Source organism: Chionomys nivalis, chromosome 10 (assembly GCF_950005125.1).
Source record: "Chionomys nivalis chromosome 10, mChiNiv1.1, whole genome shotgun sequence".
Taxonomy (NCBI): Eukaryota; Metazoa; Chordata; class Mammalia; order Rodentia; family Cricetidae; genus Chionomys; species Chionomys nivalis.
The window spans coordinates 24,171,657-24,190,283 of NC_080095.1; the positions used below are offsets into that span (position 1 = coordinate 24,171,657).

General features: G+C 41.4%; 1 protein-coding gene across 12 annotated transcripts in view; it reads right to left on the reverse strand.

The window, feature by feature from the left end:
• Nucleotides 1–18,627, reverse strand: part of Unc79 (unc-79 homolog, NALCN channel complex subunit) — a 247,750-nt gene that overhangs the window by 91,321 nt on the left and 137,802 nt on the right. For 9 of the 12 annotated variants that reach the window (XM_057782622.1, XM_057782619.1, XM_057782613.1 and 6 more), the window contains exons 25-28: nucleotides 18,249–18,450; nucleotides 17,466–17,645; nucleotides 16,059–16,124; nucleotides 7,756–8,042 (exon numbers count right to left, since the gene is read on the reverse strand). In XM_057782622.1, the coding sequence (XP_057638605.1) occupies nucleotides 7,756–8,042; nucleotides 16,059–16,124; nucleotides 17,466–17,645; nucleotides 18,249–18,450 (735 nt within the window). The remainder of the gene's footprint in view (nucleotides 1–7,755; nucleotides 8,043–16,058; nucleotides 16,125–17,465; nucleotides 17,646–18,248; nucleotides 18,451–18,627) is intronic. The other 3 variants (XM_057782624.1, XM_057782620.1, XM_057782614.1) reach the window with 1 other exon arrangement.

Here is an 18,627-nt window from a genome sequence, read left to right on the forward strand (position 1 = left end):
TGGCAACCAAGTGGCTCTGAAGAACACAATCATTCAAGTGTTCCAAAATGTATGGGTAAAGGCATTCAGCATGATGCCCCAAACTGAAAATTATTCCTGCATTCAGCCATTAATTAAATATTATTTGTGCCAGGTAATGGTGGCTCACACCTGCAGTCCCAGCACTCAGAAGGTTGAGACAGAAGGAATGTGAGGCCAGCCTGCTCTACATAGTGAATACTGGGTTATAGTGTGACATCCTGTATAAACAAGCAAAATAAGTAAAATAAATAAAACATTATTTGTATAAAAGTATACTTAAATGGGCAATAATATACTCTTATACCTATGATAAAAACTTCATAATTATTAATTTTGTTTTTAAAAGTTATATGTATATCAGTATACATAATGTTGTATATTTATTAAACATTATATTAACATGTATATTAAAAAAATTAATTTTTTGGAGACAGGTCTCATGTAGGCCAGGCTATCCTGCAGCTCATTATCCTCCTACTTTTGCCTTCTAAGGGCTGGGACTACAGGCATAGTGCCATCTTACCCACTTTATATATACAATTCTTTTGTTTGCTTTTTTTTGCAAAACAGGGTTCCTCTGTGTAGCCCTGGCTGTCCTGGAACTCACTCTGTAGTCCTGGCTAGTGTCTCAAACTCAGAGATCCACCTGTCTCTGCCTCTTGCGTGCTGGAATTAAAGGCATGCACTGCCACGCACGGTTACACAGTTTTACAAAAAAAAAAAAAAAAAAAAAAAAAATGTCAGGCTAGTGAGATGGCTCAGTCAGTAAAGGTGCTTGCTGCCAAGCCTGATGACCTGAGCTCAAACCTTGAAAACCACATGGTGGCACAAGAGAATCAATTCAGAAAGTTGCTCTCTGACCTTCACACGTACACCACGGCGCACAAAGATAGAGAGATGAATGCAAAAAAAGTTGTCAAAGTGCTGGGCGGTGGTGGCGCACGCCTTTAATCCCAGCACTTGAGAGGCAGAGGCAGGCAGATCTCTGTGAGTTCGAGACCAGCCTGGTCTACAAGAGCTAGTTCAGGACAGGCTCCAAAACCACAGAGAAACCCTGTCTCGAAAAAACCAAAAAAAAAAAAAAAAAAGTTGTCAAAGTAAGCTTTAAAAAATATGTGTAGTTACAAACAAACGTTTGTGTGTGTGTGTGTGTACACATACATATGGGCAAGTATAAGTGTGACACAAATTCAGGAGGAGCATTTTATAGACTTTTTAATTTTAAAACTTATAATTTCTAAAGTAAATGCACAATGTGAATTCAGAGGAGGGAAGAAGGGAGAAAGGGTAGTGGTGTTTGTTATTGAAAATGACACATATCTGGCCATCTGCCTCAGGGAGAAGCTGCCTCAGCAAAAGTAGCTACCTCAGCAAGAGTAGCTGCCTCAGTGAGAGTAGCTACCTAAGAAGAGTGCCTGCCTCAGCAAGAGTAGCTGCCTCAGTAAGAGTAGCTGCCTCAGAAGAGTGACTGCCTCAGAAGAGTGCCTGCCTCAGCGAGAGTAGCTGCCTCAGTGAGAGTAGCTGCCTGCAGGTCACTCCCGCTTTCTTGCTTGTGTTCACTCTATTACAATCTGTGGGAGCGAAATGGTAATAGCCTCTGCCTGCTGAGTCCCTACCATAAGACAAACAGTGAGTACGGTGTTTTACAATGTGTTGACGAGGCAGTCCACACCAGTCGGCAAGCAGGTGAAAGATCTACCTCCAGACTGCACCCCTACCCCCACCATGCACTGGACTCTGTCCCTCCAAGACCCACTCTGCCATCCAACCTGAACATCCTCTCTATGGCCAGCCCTCCCCTGCAACCCCAGCAGACTACATAAGCATAGGTATAAACCACACCAACTGGATGAATAGGCATAGACACAACCCACACCAGTTGGAAGAGCAGGTGAGTAAACGCCAGTGCAAGATACATTCAACAACCAAAAGACCAATATGGCACCACCAGAACCCAGTGGTCCTTCAACAGCAAAACCCGAACATTTCAATGCAGCTGAAACACAAGAAACTGGCCTTAAAAATAATTTTAGGAAGATGATAGAAGACCTTAAAGAGGAAATGAAAAATTTCCTTAAAGAAATTGAAGAAAAGACAAACAAAAAAATGGGAAAAAAATCAATAAATACCTTAAAAAGACCAAGTAGCATATAACGGTAGACCTATCAGAATTACACCCAACTCCTCAGTGGAGACTCTAAAAGCTAGCCAGTCCTGGACAGATGTTTTGCAGACATTAAGAGACCACAGGTGCCAGCCCAGACTACTATACACAGCATCAGCATACCTCAACACAGCATTCTCACAATGGACAGGTCAGCCAGACAGAAACTTAATAGAGAAACAAGGAAAAGTTTCAATCACCATAGATGGAGAAAACAAGATAATCCATGACAAAACTAGATTTAAACAATACTTAGCCACAAATCCAGCCCTACGGAAAGTACCAGAAAGAAAACTCCAACCCAAGGAAGCTGGCTACATCCACAAAAACACAAGCAATAGATGATCTCACACCAGCAAACGCAAAGGGAGACACACACATTACCACCACTACCACAAAAAAACAAAAAAATAACAAGAATTAACAATCACAGTCAAGCCGGGCGGTAGTGGCGCACACCTTTAATCCCAGCACTCGGGAGGCAGAGGCAGGCAGATCTCTGTGAGTTTGAGGCCAGCCTGGTCTACAAGAGCTAGTTCCAGGACAGGAACCAAAAGCTACAGAGAAACCCTGTCTCAAAAATCAAAAAAAAAAAAAAAAAAAAAACCAATCACAGTCAATAGAATCTCTTAATATTAATGGACCCAATTCACCTATAAAAAGACACAGGCTAAGAGAATGGATACGAAAACAGGATGCAGACAAAAAAACACACCTCAATTTCAAAGACAGACATCACCTCAGAATAAAGGGTTGGGAAAAGATTTTCCAACCAAATAGATCTAAGAAGCAAGTTTCCCCATCACCCATCCTAATACCTAACAAAATAGACTTCAAACTAAAGTTAATCAAAAGAGATGGAAAAGGACACTTCATATTCATCAAAGGAAAAATCCATAAAGATGAAGTCTCAATTCTGAACATCTATGCCCCAAATACAAGGGCATCCATATTTGTGAAAGAAATATTACTAAAGCTTAAACCACACATCAAACCTAACATATAAACAGTAGGAAACTTGAACACCTCATTCTCACCAAAGGACAGGTCAGTCAGACAGAAACTTAACAGAGAAACAAGGAAACTAACAGATATTATGATTCAAATGGACTTAATAGACATCTACAGAACATTTCAACCAAACACAAAAGAATATACCTACTTATCAGCACCTCTTGGAACCTTCTCTAGAACTGACCACATACTTGGTCGGTCATAAAGCAAATCTCAACAGATAGAAAAAAGTTGGAACAATCCCTTGTATCTTATCGGAACACCATGGGTTAAAGTTAAAGTTCAACAACACAAACTACAGAAAGCCTACAAACTCATGGAAATGGAACAGTTCTCAGCTGAATCACCACTGGGTCAAAGGAAAAATAAAGAAATTAAATACTTCCTAGAATTCAATGAAAATGAATCCACAACATACCCAAATGAATGGGCCACTACGAAAGCTGTGCTAAGAGGGAGGTTCATAGCATGTAGCGCCTGCATAAAGAATCTGGAGAAATCCCAACTAGCAACTTAACAGCACACCTGAAAGTTCTAGAACAAAAAGAAGTAAATTTACTCCAGGAGGAGTAAATGGCAGGAAATCAACTCCGGGCTGAAATCAATAAATTAAAAACCAAGAGACTAATACAAAGAATCAATGAAACAAAGAGTTGGTTCTTTGAGAAAATCAATAAGATAGACAAACCCTTATCCAAACTAATCAAAAGGCAGAGAGAGAACATCCAAATTAACAGAATCTGAAAGGAAAAGGGGGACATAACAACAGACACTGAGGAAATTCAGAGACTCATCAGGTCATACTTCAAATATCTGTACTCCACAAAACTGGAAAATCTAAAAGAAATCGGCAATTTTCTGGATAGGTACCACATACCAAAATTAAAACAAGACCAGATAAACAAATTAAACAGACCTATTACCCCTAAGGAAATAGAAACAGTCATTAAAAGCCCCCCCTCCAAAAAAAACAGGGCCAGAGAGTTTCATTGTAGAATTCTATCAAAATTTCAAAGATGAGATAATATAAATATTCCTCAAATTGTTCCAAACAAAAAAAAAAAAACAGATAGAACATTGCAAAATTCTTTTTATGAGATCACAGTTACAATGATACCCAAACTGCACAAAGATATAACAAAGAAAGAGAATTACAGACCAATCTCCCTCATGAACATGATGCAAAAATATTCAATAAAATACTGGCAAACTGAATCCAAGAACACATCAAAAAAAAAAATCATCTACCATGATCAAGTAGGCTTCATCCCAGGAATGCAGGGATGATTCAACATACAAAAATCAGTCAAAGTAATCCACCATATAAACAAACTGAAAGAAAAAAAACACATGATCATCTCATTAAATGCTTAAAAGGCCTTTGACAAAATCCAACACCCCTTCATGATAAAGGTTCTGGATAGATCAAAGATATAAGGAGCATACCTAAACATAATAAAAAGCAATGTACAGCAAGCTAACAGTCAACATCAAATTAAATGGAGAGAAACTCAAAGCAATTCCACTAAAATCAGGAACAAAAGAAGGCTGTCCATACTGTCCATATCTACAATATAGTACTCAAAGTTTTAGCTAGAGCAATAAAGCAACAAAAGGAGATCAAGGAATACAAATTGGAAAGGAGTAAGTCAAACTTTTGCTATTTGCAGATGATACGATGATAATGTGGCTGGATACAAGATTATCTCAAAAACATCAGTACCCTCTATATACAAATGATAAATGAGTTGAGAAAGAAATCAGAGAAACAACACCCTTTACAATAGCCACAAATAATATAAAATATCTTGAAGTAACACTAATCAAACAAGTGAAAGGCCTGTATGACAAAAACATTATGTCTTTGAAGAAAGAAACTGAAGACAATATTAGCAAATGGAAAGATCTCCCATGTTCATGGATTGGTAGGATTAACATAGTAAAAATGGCAATCTTACCAAAAGCAATCTACAGATTCAACACAATCCCCATCAAAATCCCAACACAATTCTTCACAGACCTTGAAAGAACAATACTCAACTTTATATCGAAAAACAAAAACCCAGGATAGCTAAAACAATATTGTATAATAAAGGAACTTCCGGAGATATCTCCATCTCTGACTTTAAGCTGTACTAGAGAACTATAGTAATAAAAACAGCATGGTATTGGCATAAAAACAGACAGGTGGATCAAAGAAATTGAATCAAAGACCCTGACATAAATCCACACACCTATGAACATCTGACTTTTGACAAAGAAGCCAAAATTATACAATAAAAAAGAAAATTGTGGAGGTATAACTGGATGTTGGCATGTAGAAGAATGCAAATAGTTCCCTATCTATTGCCCTGCACAAAATTCAAGAACAAGTAAATCAAAGACCTCAACATGAAATCTAGTTACACTGAACCTGATAGAAGAAAAAAGTGGTAAGTAGTCTCGAATTCTGGGCACAGGAGACCACTTCCTACGTATAACCCCAGTAGCACAGACACTGAGATCAACAACTAATAAATGGAACCTTCTGAAACTGAGAAGCTTCTGTAAGGCAAAGGACACTGTCAATAAGACAAAATAGCAAACTACAGAACATGAAAAAATCTTTACCAATCCCACATCTGACAGAGGACTGATCTCCAAAATATATAAAGAAATCAAGAAACCAGATATCAAAATGCTAAATAATTCAATTTAATATGGAGTATAGATTTAAACAGAGAATTCTCAACAGAAGAATCTCAAATGGTCAAGAAACACTTAAAGAATTGTTCAACATCCTTAGCTAACAGGGAAATGCAAATAAAAAATGACTCTGAGATACCATCTTACACCTCTCAGAATGGCTAAGATAAAAATGCTAATGACAGCTTACGTAGGAAAGGATGTGGAGTAAGGGGACACTCCTCTGCTGGTGGGAGTACAAACTTGTACAGCTGCTATGGAAATCAGTATGGCGGTCTCAGAAAATTGAGACTCAATTTACTTGAAGACCCATCAATACCACTCTTGGGCATATATCCAAAGGATGTTCAATTATATCACAAGGACACATGCTCAACTATGTTCATAGCAGCACTATCCATAATAGTCAGAACCTGGAAATTACCTTGATGCCTTTCAACTGAAGAATAGTTAAATAAAATGTGGTACATTTACACAGTGGGGTATTACTCACAGTTTAAATCAAACAAACAGTGACATCATGAAATTTGCAGGCAAATGGATGGAACTAGAAAAAAATCATCCTGAGTGAGGTAACTTAGACCCATAAAGACAAACATTTATGTGCTCACTCATAGATAGATATTAGATATAAAGCAAAGGACAACCAGCCTACAATATACAGCTCCAGAGAAGGTAGACAACAAAGAGGATCCTGGATTTCCCTGGGAAGGGGAAATAGATTATATCTCCTTGATAAACTGGGGCTGAGGTGGAGGGGAAGGGATTTGGGGAAAAGAAACATGAGGGATCAGGTTGTCAAGTTGGGGTTAGGGCAGAGAGGGAGAGCAATGAATGAGATATCTTGATAGAGGAGGCCATTCTGGGGTTAGGGAGAAACTGATGCCAGGGGAACTCCCAGGAATCCACAAGGATGACCCCAGCGGAGACCCCTAGCAATGGTGGAGAGGGCCTGAACTGGCCTTCTCCGATAATGGTGACTACCCTGTTAGCAGAGAGTCTTCATCCAGTAACTGATGGAAGCAGATGCAGAGATCCACAGACAAGCACTGGGCCAAACTCCAGAAGTCCAGTTGACAAGAGAGAGGAAGGATTATATGAGCAAGAGAGGGGGTCAAGATCACGACAGGGAAACCCACAGAAACAACTAACCAAGCTAATGGAAACTCACAGACTCTGGACTGACAGCTAGGGAGCCTACACGGGACCAACCTATGCCCTCTGCATGTGGATGACAGTAGTGTAGCGTGGTCCGTTTGTGGGGACCCTAGAAGTGGGAGCAGGACGTGTCCCTGGCACATGAGCTGGCTTTTGGGAACCTATTCCCCATGCAGGGATGCCTCTACCTAGCCTCAATGCAGGGGAAGGAGTTTGGTACTGCCTCAATGTGATGACATGCCGGAAAAATATCAGGCACCAAATACAAAAATATTATAATATAAATTTTAGACAGGTTCTCTCCTTGAATATGGAACACACCAATTAGACAGGCTGCAAAGGCAATGAGTTCCAGGACCTTCTCTGTCTGCACTGCCCCAGCACTGGGGTTACAGATGCCCACTACCCGTTTTCCTTTTTCCTTGGGCCTGAAAGACTGAACTCGGATTCATATGCTTGTTCCATGGCCATCTCACTGACTGAGCTACCGTACTGCCATTGTGTTTCAATATTGTGTTAAATATATTTTACAGACATTTCCCTTACAGTACAAAGCTGCTAACTCCTACTCATCTTATTCTTCCCTTTACAGACCCCTGCCTAATACCAAGTAATTTGAACAAACTTTTACACTCCACATTATCTAAGCGGAATGGAATACCTTGTTTCTATCAAAACCCACAACCAGACTCCTGAAAGCACATCACACTTACTTGGGCAATGCCTGCAATAAATGCATTAAAGCATGTTGACAGGCGCATTTTTTGGGGTGCAATCATGAAGCAGCCTTCCTGTTGGTCGTAGCCAAGTAAAACGTAGAGGTGCCTCTTGACAGTGTTGAAGGCCTTGGCGCTGCTGATGTCTGACTCCGCACTGCTCTCGTCCTTGGCCATGAACTTCATGAGCACTGTAATCAGCTGGTGGACTGTCTGGTGGTCAATTCCAGCATCTTCTGGGAGCAAGTCCTTGATGGTGTTGTCATTCTCAGGAGACTGTTGTCCTGTCAGTGTAAGGAACACAGTCAGTGTGTAATAATTTGTCACCTGACCTTGACAAATTACCATCCTTTCTGCTACTACTACGCATGTAAAAGTTCCGTTCTACATGAGAAATTAAAGGCACAATATGGCTTCCGAGCAGAGAGTCACTCCTGAGGCGGGAGCTACTGTCTCCATCACTGAGCAGTTACTCAGGAGTGAGACAGGAGTGGAGACAAACCTGAAGATAACCGGCAACACTGTCCTCAGTGCCAGATAAATACCTAGCAAACTTCGCAATTCTTAATACAGTGGTCAAGTTGTATCCTCAGGGAGGGAGACAGAGGAGGCTCCGCCCAGCTTGTACACCATGTTAGTGAGATTGCCAAGCAGAAAAGGACTCGCTGGTGGAATTTTATTTAAATTATTGTCTCAACCCAATAATGTTCATGAGTCAGCTGGGGCAAAATAATATTTTTTCCAAATGTTGAGAGATTCAGTGTGTAGTCTCTGAATTACAAATGGCCAATGATAAGCCTTGCAGTATGTAATGAGAGACACAGAGGCGAAGGAGAGACAGAGACATGAGCTCTCAACAACATAATAAATAAATAAATAAATAAATAAATAAATAAATAAATAAATGCCACCACGAGGTGAGCTGGGAGTTCACATGAGAGAAAATGTGCTCTAGTCCTTGGTTTCCTCTTCAACTCCTGGTTATACCTGAGCTGCACCCTACCCTTCTAACCTGCCTCACCCCTCCTAACCTTCTAACCTGCCCCACCCCCTCCTAGCCTTCTAGCCTGCCTCACCCCTCCTAACCTTCTAACCTGCCCCACCCCCTCCTAGCCTTCTAGCCTGCCTCACCCCCTCCTAACCTTCTAACCTGCCCCACCCCCCTCCTAGCCTTCTAGCCTGCCTGCCCCCTCCACTCTTTGTGGTCAGATTTGGTTTAGGACTTTGAGGAAGGAAGGATCTTATTTTCTCTCTTGTACTTATTTATGTTTTTTCTGAATCACTCTGCAGCCTGTCCTTTTGATAAACAACAGTAGAATTTCTAAATTCAATTTAAGTTTTTATGTAATAGGTTATTAGAGCTGGACACCAGCATCCTCATCTCTTCATTCAAGGGTAAGTCCAGCAGCATGAGGACAAGCATTGGGTGCAAACGTGGTTGCATCTACTATAAGTATGCAAATTATATAAATTTTGATGTCAAAATGACACAATAGAGATCCAGGGAGTGATTTATATCCACCAACGCCTCAGTTAATTTGGCAAAATTCTATCTTTCAGGGCAGGATGAAGAGAAGTCAGATAGAAGCGCTGTTTCCTTATACTGTGGAACTGGTCTGTCTAATGGCCACTCTGCTCTAGGACAGGGGCACAGAGTAACGCTGGATCAAGAGTTACTGATCATACTTCAACAGGGCCTGCAGAGGTGGTAGCAAACTTGATCAGCTACTTCCCCTGTGTCTTCAGGAGGATGTTGATCTACCTCAGGTATATGAGGAGGAGGTAGTGTTCAAGAGCAGGCAGAACCAAGTCTAGGGGCTCTAATCCAGAGGGACCTTCTGACACTCGGCATTATGACCAAGACATTAACACTTTAGGTCTTATCAGTCTGCCCACAAAGCATGCATACGTGCAATATGCTTACATGCAACATGCCTTAGGAACTTTCCCCATTAAATTCATTTTTAAAGCACCTAAGATTTTGGTTCACACATGAATAATCCATAGAATCATTATATTGAGGCATTTATCACTAAACAATTTATGTGGAGCACCTTATTTCAATGAAAGACCAGAAAGGTCCAAATTCATCACATATTATAGTTAAACTGAATATAAGATTTGATCAAAAGCAATTCTTACGTAAATCTTTGAAAAACAAAACACACACACATATATAGAGAGAATTCTTTTTGTTTGTTTGATTGTTTTTGAGATAGGGTTTCTCTGTGTAGTTCTGGCTTTCTTGAACTCACTCTGTAGACCAGGCTGTCCTCAAACTCTGATTTCTGCCTGCCTCTGCCCCCCCAAATGCTGGGATTAAAGGCATGTGCCACCACTGCCCAGCAAGAGAGAACTCTTTTTAGCATTAAAAAATAGAAATTAAAAAAAAAAAAGCCTGTCTACTTTGTGAGGATAGAGATTTGGCTCATGAGTTAAGAGCATTTGCTGCTCTTGCAGAGGATAGGGGTTCAGTTCCTAGCATCCACCATGAGCTCACAGGGCCCTGTGTCTTCAGATCAGGGACTGTAGCTTCCTCCTCTGGCCTCTGAGGCACCTGCATGCCTGCACATATAGACAAGCAGGTGCACACATACACATAAGTAGAGAATATAATTTTTTTCAGAAAACATTTTTTGAAAAACTACTTTCGATTTTCCTTTCTGAACTATTATTTTAGAGTCAGATTAATATTACTGCTTCAATAAAATTGGTAAAAATAAATAAATTAAAGAAAAAGTGGGACAAGTGTGTGTGTGTAGGTTACATGTGGGCCCAATGTCATTATAGCAGCAAGCAGGCGTCACCGCTGTGGCAGGGTTTCAGCACTCAATTCCTTTTAGCTCTGGGGTGCAGGCTTTAGGAGAGCACGCATCTCTCAGGTTTGCCTGGCTTCTTCGTGTCTAGCATAGCTTGACTCCTAAGTGGAAATGGGGATGATACAGCTGCTTTGATGTTAGTCCTAATAAGCTAGGGACACGGAAACAGAAAGAGTCCTGTCCCCACCTCATTCTGCCTCAAGTCACAGCCGAGAAGACAACTCATCAAACTCTATCCTAACCATTCTAAAACTCGCCTTTCTATTACAAGGGGAATGATTTTTTTTTTAAATTCTCAGCAAATCATATTTCCTCCATGGCTGAATATCACTTCATATGTGCCCTCATTTCAGTGATCAGTGCTTCGGGGTGATGCTTGCTGCTTTTAGTCTGCCTTCCCTCTGCAGTCATAATGAGAGATCCTTAGCAAGCCATCAAAAGTACTTATCCCCATGCATAAAATAAACCACTATTTCCTTTCCGTTAATCTGCCCCTCCCACTCTGGACATTACAAGCCTGCATTTAGCTCATCATATTCCATTAGAATAGCGTGGGCTTATGAGAGATGCACAGTTCTTAAGGGAAAGTGACCAGGCTAAATCTCTATGGGAAATGAGCTGTGCAAACTGGACGGGCTGTTATTTAGTACTACTTGAATTATCTATAAAAGATGTACAATTTCCATTTTGAAACTAAATACCTACAACTAAAGCACAGCAATTAGGACACCCACTAGCTTTCAGTTCTAGTCTGTGTGGTTCCTTTCTTAACTATAGTGATTCATTTTAAAGGTTTGATTTTATTTCTGTAAATAAAGTATAGATGTTATTATAACCCTGGAGGCAGAGCTAGCCTGCCATAATTTAGTGCGGAGTGGGTTCTCCATGGCTTGTTCACAGAGTGGAGAGACTGGATGAAACTCCGAAGCAGAATACAGGGTCACAGATTCAGGTTACTGGCACCAGGAAGAATCTGCTTTTTGAGACACAGCTCCTGGGCCTCCCATCCCCCACATACCAAATGCTCAGCACTCCCCCAAGCTGGACTACTTATGGATTTCAGAAGAACCAATGCTCACCCACCCTTGCCAGAGCAGACTTTCATCTGATCCCGCGTTTTGTGCTATAAATCTACTCCTCAGAAGCCATTCTTATTCCCTATGCCCACAGTCCCCTCAGTAATTGGACACGGGCCCTATATTCTGTTATGTTCCAAAGACGAGAAGAGATAAGCTAGGAAGCAGAAGAGGAAAATTTCCTTTAGCATTCCCCAAATATCTTTTTTTCTTTCTTTTTTTTTTTATTTATTTATTTTTTTATTTTTCGAGACAGGGTTTCTCCGTAGCTTTTGGTTCCTGTCCTGGCACTAGCTCTTGTAGACCAGGGCTGGCCTCGAACTCACAGAGATCTGCCTGCCTCTGCCTCCCGAGTGCTGGGATTAAAGGCGTGCGCCACCGCCCGGCTCCCAAATATCTTTTATACAAGGCAGAACTTTATCTATTCCTTGCTTGTTTCCCCTGTAAAGTACACATGGCTTGGAGGCATGTGCTATGTCTTATCCATCTTAGCACCTGCCACAGAGCACAGGATGCTATACCACAGAGGAGATACTTAATGTTCATACATGTCCAAGTGAACTGAACACAAATAATGCTCCAGATCTTCTCTTCTATATAAGAGAAAAGTTGAGGTCCCATGACAGAAAAGCTAGTGTGGGGAACATGCCTCTGTATGAACTGACTCACTGACCTTTCTTTCAAAGTAACATGTGACAATCAGGCAAGGAAAGCAAAGACCACGATAATGAGTTTGTTCCTACATTTGACCCAGAAAACCTAAGGTCAAATGCTGCATTCTTAAGCCTTCACCTATCTGTCAACTTAAAGCTTTTCCCAAAGTAGTTCCAGTGTGTGTGTGTGCGTATGGGTGCATGTGCGTGTGTGCATGTATGTGTGTTCATACTACTGAAGAAGGTGTGCGTGCATGTGTGCGTGTGTGTGTTCATACTACTGCAGAGGGGCTGGGAAGCTAAAGCTCACATGCTCCTCCACCCTGCTTTTGCCTCTTCCCAGCCTGTGTCCTGTCACCATGTGTTCACACTCTGTGCTGGTTATGGGTTTTTGATTTGTTTTGTTGTTTGTCAACTTGTCACAAGCTGGAGTCATTTTGGAAGAGTGACTCTCATCTGAGAAAATGCCTCCATCAGATTCTCTGCAGACAAGCCTGTGGGGTGTTTTCTTGATGAATGATTGATGTGGGAGGATCCAGCCCACTGTGGGTGGTGCCATCTCTGAGCAGGTGGTCCTAGGTGATATCAAAAAGCAAACTGAGAAAGCCATGGGGAGCAAGTCAGTGAAAGGCACTCCTCCTGGTTCCTGCCTTGAGTTCCTGCCCTGACTTCCTTCATGATGGACACAAGATGAAGTAAACCCATTCTTCCCGGGCTGTGTCCAGCCATTCAGCCATGGTGTTCGAGCATAACAACAGAAAACAAACTAGGACAGTTCCACCAATGAGAAGCCAGAGGGAAAGCCCCCTTGCAGCTTCAGCTGATGAAATGCTCTCCTGCTGCGTCGGGTGTCAAAGTCAGGCATGCATGTAAATGCACTGTAGGCGAAGAGACATGAAACATATGTGAAATATATTTCTAGCCTCTTCCTTTCCAGCTGTTCATCCCTGAGGGTGAAAAACATGCGAAGGCTGATCATTTCACATTTGTGTGGCTGGCACCATTCATTGGTATTACGCTGATAAACCTTCTGAACCATGTACCCAGGTAACCCTCAGTGGGCACTGCAGACATGCCAATCTGAAATGCCCACAGTATTACTAAAAAGACACCTTACACAATTGTACAAATGCCAGGCCAGCAGGGATGGAGTCCAAAATCAATGAACATGGTGGTGTTTATATTGCCACATAAGCCATATAAATAGGGAACTCAGGAACAATGAGTGTGAGACCCAAGCCTGTCACCAACAAATTTGTGGCATCTGTCCCTTTGTGAGAAACTCAGTTTCTTCTGCTATACAATGCGAATGTTACTGCCCCTCCAATGTCAGCTCTCACACTCCATGAATGTTATTTATGTACACAAAAGACTTTGGCTTGGCTCCTACACATTACAGGGGAATGCAGCTTTTTTCACAGGCCTTGCAGAGTATACCATCTAACTATAGAAAACCTTCCGTTTTATTTGCCGTGAGTCCTACATAAAGGCTAAGATTAGAAAATCATACATTGTAAACCCAGAGTCCCAAAGTTCAGCCTAAACACCAATTAGAAAGCTTTTTTACTGCATAATTAAATTGCACCCAGTTTATTTCAGGCCTAATCAATAGCAAGTCTGCACAGAGGGGCTCGCTGCCCAGACTAAACAGAAATCTGTTTGTTAGGCAGCCAGCTCTTCCATTTTACACTATCCTACACCATCTTCTGATGGAGCATGCCTTCACTCCAAGTAAAAACATCACTATCCAGTGAAGGATAATTTAAAGACACAACAGTTGTTCTGCACGCCTAAAAAGCTGGGCCAACTGCTTCCAAACTAGGGAGGCTTTCCTCGTCCTGTTGTCACGGGGATTCTCTCCCAGAAGTCTTAGCTTCATACTTACTTTAAACTATGCTGCTGACTGCCCCTTTCTGCCTGGTCCTTCAGGTGGAATGATACGTTGCTTGAGGCTTTTCTTAACTTCAGCAAACACACGGACATTTTCCTACAGGGATGTGAGGGGTTCCTTCGGTTGAATTGTTAGAATAGATAATAGTAACCAAAGACTGGCCTTTCAAGGAAGTGTGAATGGAAAGACCAGCCTCGAGATAAAATAAAGGAAATATATGAAACTTACTAAGAATTTTCTCCAAAAAGCCTCACTGAAAGGGAACTAGATGGACCTCACCGTTCTCTCACTCTTTCTTTCTTCTTTCTTTCTTTCTTTCTTTCTTTCTTTCTTTCTTTCTTTCTTTCTTTCTTTTTTGGATTTTTTGAGACAGGGTTTCTCCATAGCTTTTGGTTCCTGTCCTGGAACTAGCTCTGTAGACCAGGCTGGCCTCGAACTCAGAGAGATCCACCTGCCTCTGCCTCCCAAGTGCTGGGATTAAAGGCGTGCGCCACCACCGCCCGGCTTTCACCGTTCTTTCTTTAGGAGATTTATTTATTTTTATTTTATGTGTATGAGTTCTTTGCCTACAGGTACATAAGTGCACTCTGTGTGGCCTATGCCCACTGCCCTAAGAGGCCAGAAGAGGATATCAGATCCCCTAGAACTGGAGCTACAAACAACGTGAACCATTTGTGTGGGTGCTTGGAATTAAACCTGGGTCCTCTGCAAGAGCAGCAAGTGTTCTTAACCACTGAACCATCTCTCCAGCCCAGATCACCCTCTCTTTCTTTCTTTCTCTCTCTGTCTCTCTCTCTCTCTGTCTCTCTCTCCTCTCTCTCTCTCTCTCTGTCTCTCTCTCTGTCTCTCTCTCTCTGTCTCTCTCTCTCTCTGTCTCTCTCTCTCTCTCTTTCTTTCCCCAAAGAAGAGATAGTTATAAATCAAAGAGGGACTCAGCCACATGTTTGCCATTCTGGGTTTTCTAAGAAGACTTTTTGCCCCCATTAACTTCCTGTATTCAAATCTATGGGGCCTTTTCATCTCTCCAATTCCTGAATTTCTGTGTTTTGAGTGACTTTTTATAATATGCAAAGCTCATGACCTTCAAAGTCTCCTTATATAAATTTTTTTCTCGGAGTGTTAGTTAATACCATTCTGATACGTTTAACTTAAAGCTCAGATAAAAATCCGAATGTTTATAGAATGAGACATCAGTGGGTCACCGAGGTTGCTAGGACAGCCATGCAGGTATTCAGAAACTCTCAGTGAATGGTGGTACTGTATGGACAGCACTCAGTTAGTAATGTCCTTGCCAGTATCTGTTCAACACGTGGGACACTTCGTGCTAAGTTCTAATAGTAAGGATTGTGACATGGGAAGTTCTGCCATGTCACCCTAAATAAAGCCTTCAGACCCTCCAAACGATGGAGATGCTCCTGAAGAACGGAAAGGTGCAGACTCTCAAGGAAGTGAGCAACTACAAGGATGAGCAGATGGTGGTTCAAACACAAAGCCCTTTCAAAATGCAAATGAAGAGTGTGCTCCACCTAAAGAAAACTATTATCTATGAACACAGAGTTTCTATGTGTAGCTTACACATACAAACATATCGGGAGCAAGGAGCACAATCCTAGTCACGCCTGCTGTTCGTGGAGAGGTGGGCAATTGGTGCTTCTTACTGGACCAAAAGTCAATGGGATCAGAAATCGTCTGCTCAGAAAACGATGTAAAGAATTGACCCAGCAGCGGTTGAGACATTTGAGCATTGAGAGCAAGACCCTTTGGGGCTCACAGATCTTAATATCACTCTGGTCCAGTGAGAAACACTGAGTTCTTTACCTAGGGTACCTATGATAGAGACACTTGTGTCAGAAGTACCCACCTGGCGTCTGTTCAGGTGTCCCACCGAGAGCTGGAGCAGACTGCTCATGCCTGGTCAACCTCACAGCTTAAAAATCAACAACAACTCTATTTCAATAAGCATTAAAGACAAGTGGAGCCTAGAAAAATACTCAGTGCTGGCTGCTCTGGATAGCAGAAGCACACTAAGGTTTCTTATTTGTAATTGACATCATATAAAAGATGTTTACTCCAAAATGCTTGTGTTTTGTTTCTGATCTCAAGAAAACCCCTTCAAGTCATGTGGATTCTAAAAGCATCAAAATGGCTGTGTGAATTAATAAAGAATAACAATAAATCAAGTGAAACCCAAACTAGTCAGTTAGGTTATTAAAGGGCTGGAAAACTCATACGAAAGTTGTAGTTAATTCAGTCCAGGGGTTGGTGTCCCTCAGCTGGCACCAGCTTCTCCCGGGGTCACTATGAATTATTCTTCAGTGTGATTCGCTTTGCTCCCTGAGAAGCTAAGGCTATCAATTACTTAAAAGACTTTCCACCAACTCTTCTAAGGCTCAAAATACCACATACTCAGAGCTTGTCATAAAAAAGAAAAATGTAGCAAAGAAAATCAAATCCTATTTATGACTAACATGATCATGTCATATAAAGTTGTTCTCTAACGAATGCCAAGGAAATGCAAATCTTTCTGCTTTGGACAGAAGTGTGCTTAAGTGTGCTTGCGCTGCTACTTCATGGGTGGTACTTAAGACTAAACCATCCAGATCTACTAACTCATTCACAGTGATTTAGTTCTGCAGGCTTTATTATTTGCCACTTGCGTGCTGTTGTTAAACACTGGTATTTAGTCATTTGGTTACTTAAGGAAAAGCATTCTCTTTAAATATAATATAAAGACCTTTATGAAACAAATGTGTGTGGTCTTTTTAAATCGACATCAAAGCTTATTTCCATTTATAAGTTATCTGAAGTTGAATAGAAATCCAACTTCTCGTCAGCCTGGTTTTTCTTTTTCAAAAGCCACCATTTTTGCTGGTGTTTCTGGAGGCCTATGTGGTTGATTCTAGCACTCACAAAAAATGAGAATCATTCAAAGTTTGACCGCTACCCAAGCTGCCCTGCTGGCCCTTTTACTCTAACACTCAAAACCAAATGTTTCCTCTAAGCCTCATGCCAAGCATCAGTGGGTTCACTTCCTTCTACATTTCAGAACTACTGCTCTATCAGTCAGGATTTTGCTACACCCACAAACTAGAAAAAGCCACCCGTGACATTTATGTCCATGGGGTGATGTTTCCAGGGACGCTGAGGGCCAAACTTGATGAACTGGCTGTTTGCTAACTGCGCTACTTTCTGCGAACACTCGACAAGACACGTTAGCTCCAGGAAGACATTAAACAGATGTCATGAGAGGAGAAGAAAGATACTCAACGGATTTTGGAGGTCAGGGTTTCAGGGAGGGAGAGCGCCCTCTTGGATTCTGTGGGCCCCTTCACGCTGTCCCTCAGAGACCGTACACTCTTCTGCCGGTTTCTTGCAAAGCGTGCCCTCTTGATTTTCCACAATGCAGCATCGCTGAGGTTGGCAACGTTGGTTCTCACAGCGGTGATGGCTTTGCAAAAGAATTAAAGACATTACTCTTTTCCTTGGCCAGCCATGTGACCCAGCTATTTTGAAGTAATCCATCTGAGTATTGTTCAAAGGATAAGAAGGCATCTTTCATTCATGCATGACTCATCTACGCCCTCTAAGACCATGACGTGTCTTACAGTAAAAAGAATCATGACCACTCCTATCAAGACTCATTTTCCTGTTTAATTCATGAGGATTGATTATCTAATTTTGTTATATTTTCCTCAGCAACTGAATAATAAGCAGATGGGAGTTTGCACAGTGCAAGTATGTCTCACAAAATTGTTCACAGATATTTTCAACATAACAACTGGGTAACATAAAGAAAACAGTCACAGGCAGTTACTATGTATCCTCCAGAAAGGGAAGAAAATTCAGATCTGAGACTAGCGCAGTATGTTTAAATCTACAGATTAGCATCATAACCACTTAAAAGTTATATGAGTACATAAAGTCAATTCCTCCTCTTTCACTCTTTCATGTGGGCAACAAGCTACAGAACAAGTATCTCCTACTTATCTAGCCAAAAAAGATAAAAGGTGGGAGCCACAACTGTCTACATTAAGACTTTTGTCTTACTTACTTGTAGGAAAGGGAAATTCTTTGTTACAATCCAGATGCAGCTGAGCTTCTAAAGAAAGTGTCTCGAATCTGTTGACAAAGAACTCCCAGCTCAAAGCAGGGATATCTTGCTTAAGGAAATGCAAGAGTAAAAGCTTGCTCAGGATGGTGGGGCGGTCTTTAACCACAGTGTCAAACTGGAAGTCAAGGCAGAGACAGAGACCCTGGAAAAGAGGGATCAGACAAATCTAAGAGTCGTCAAAGAACATACGCCAGGCAGCCGATGGAACAAAGCAATGTTTCCCAAAGCAAAATTATTCAATTGCAATCTTTCTGGTCATAAGTATTAGAAGGGAAAATGCAGAGGAAAGTTTCTCCTGGCTCCAGAATACCTCTTCAAC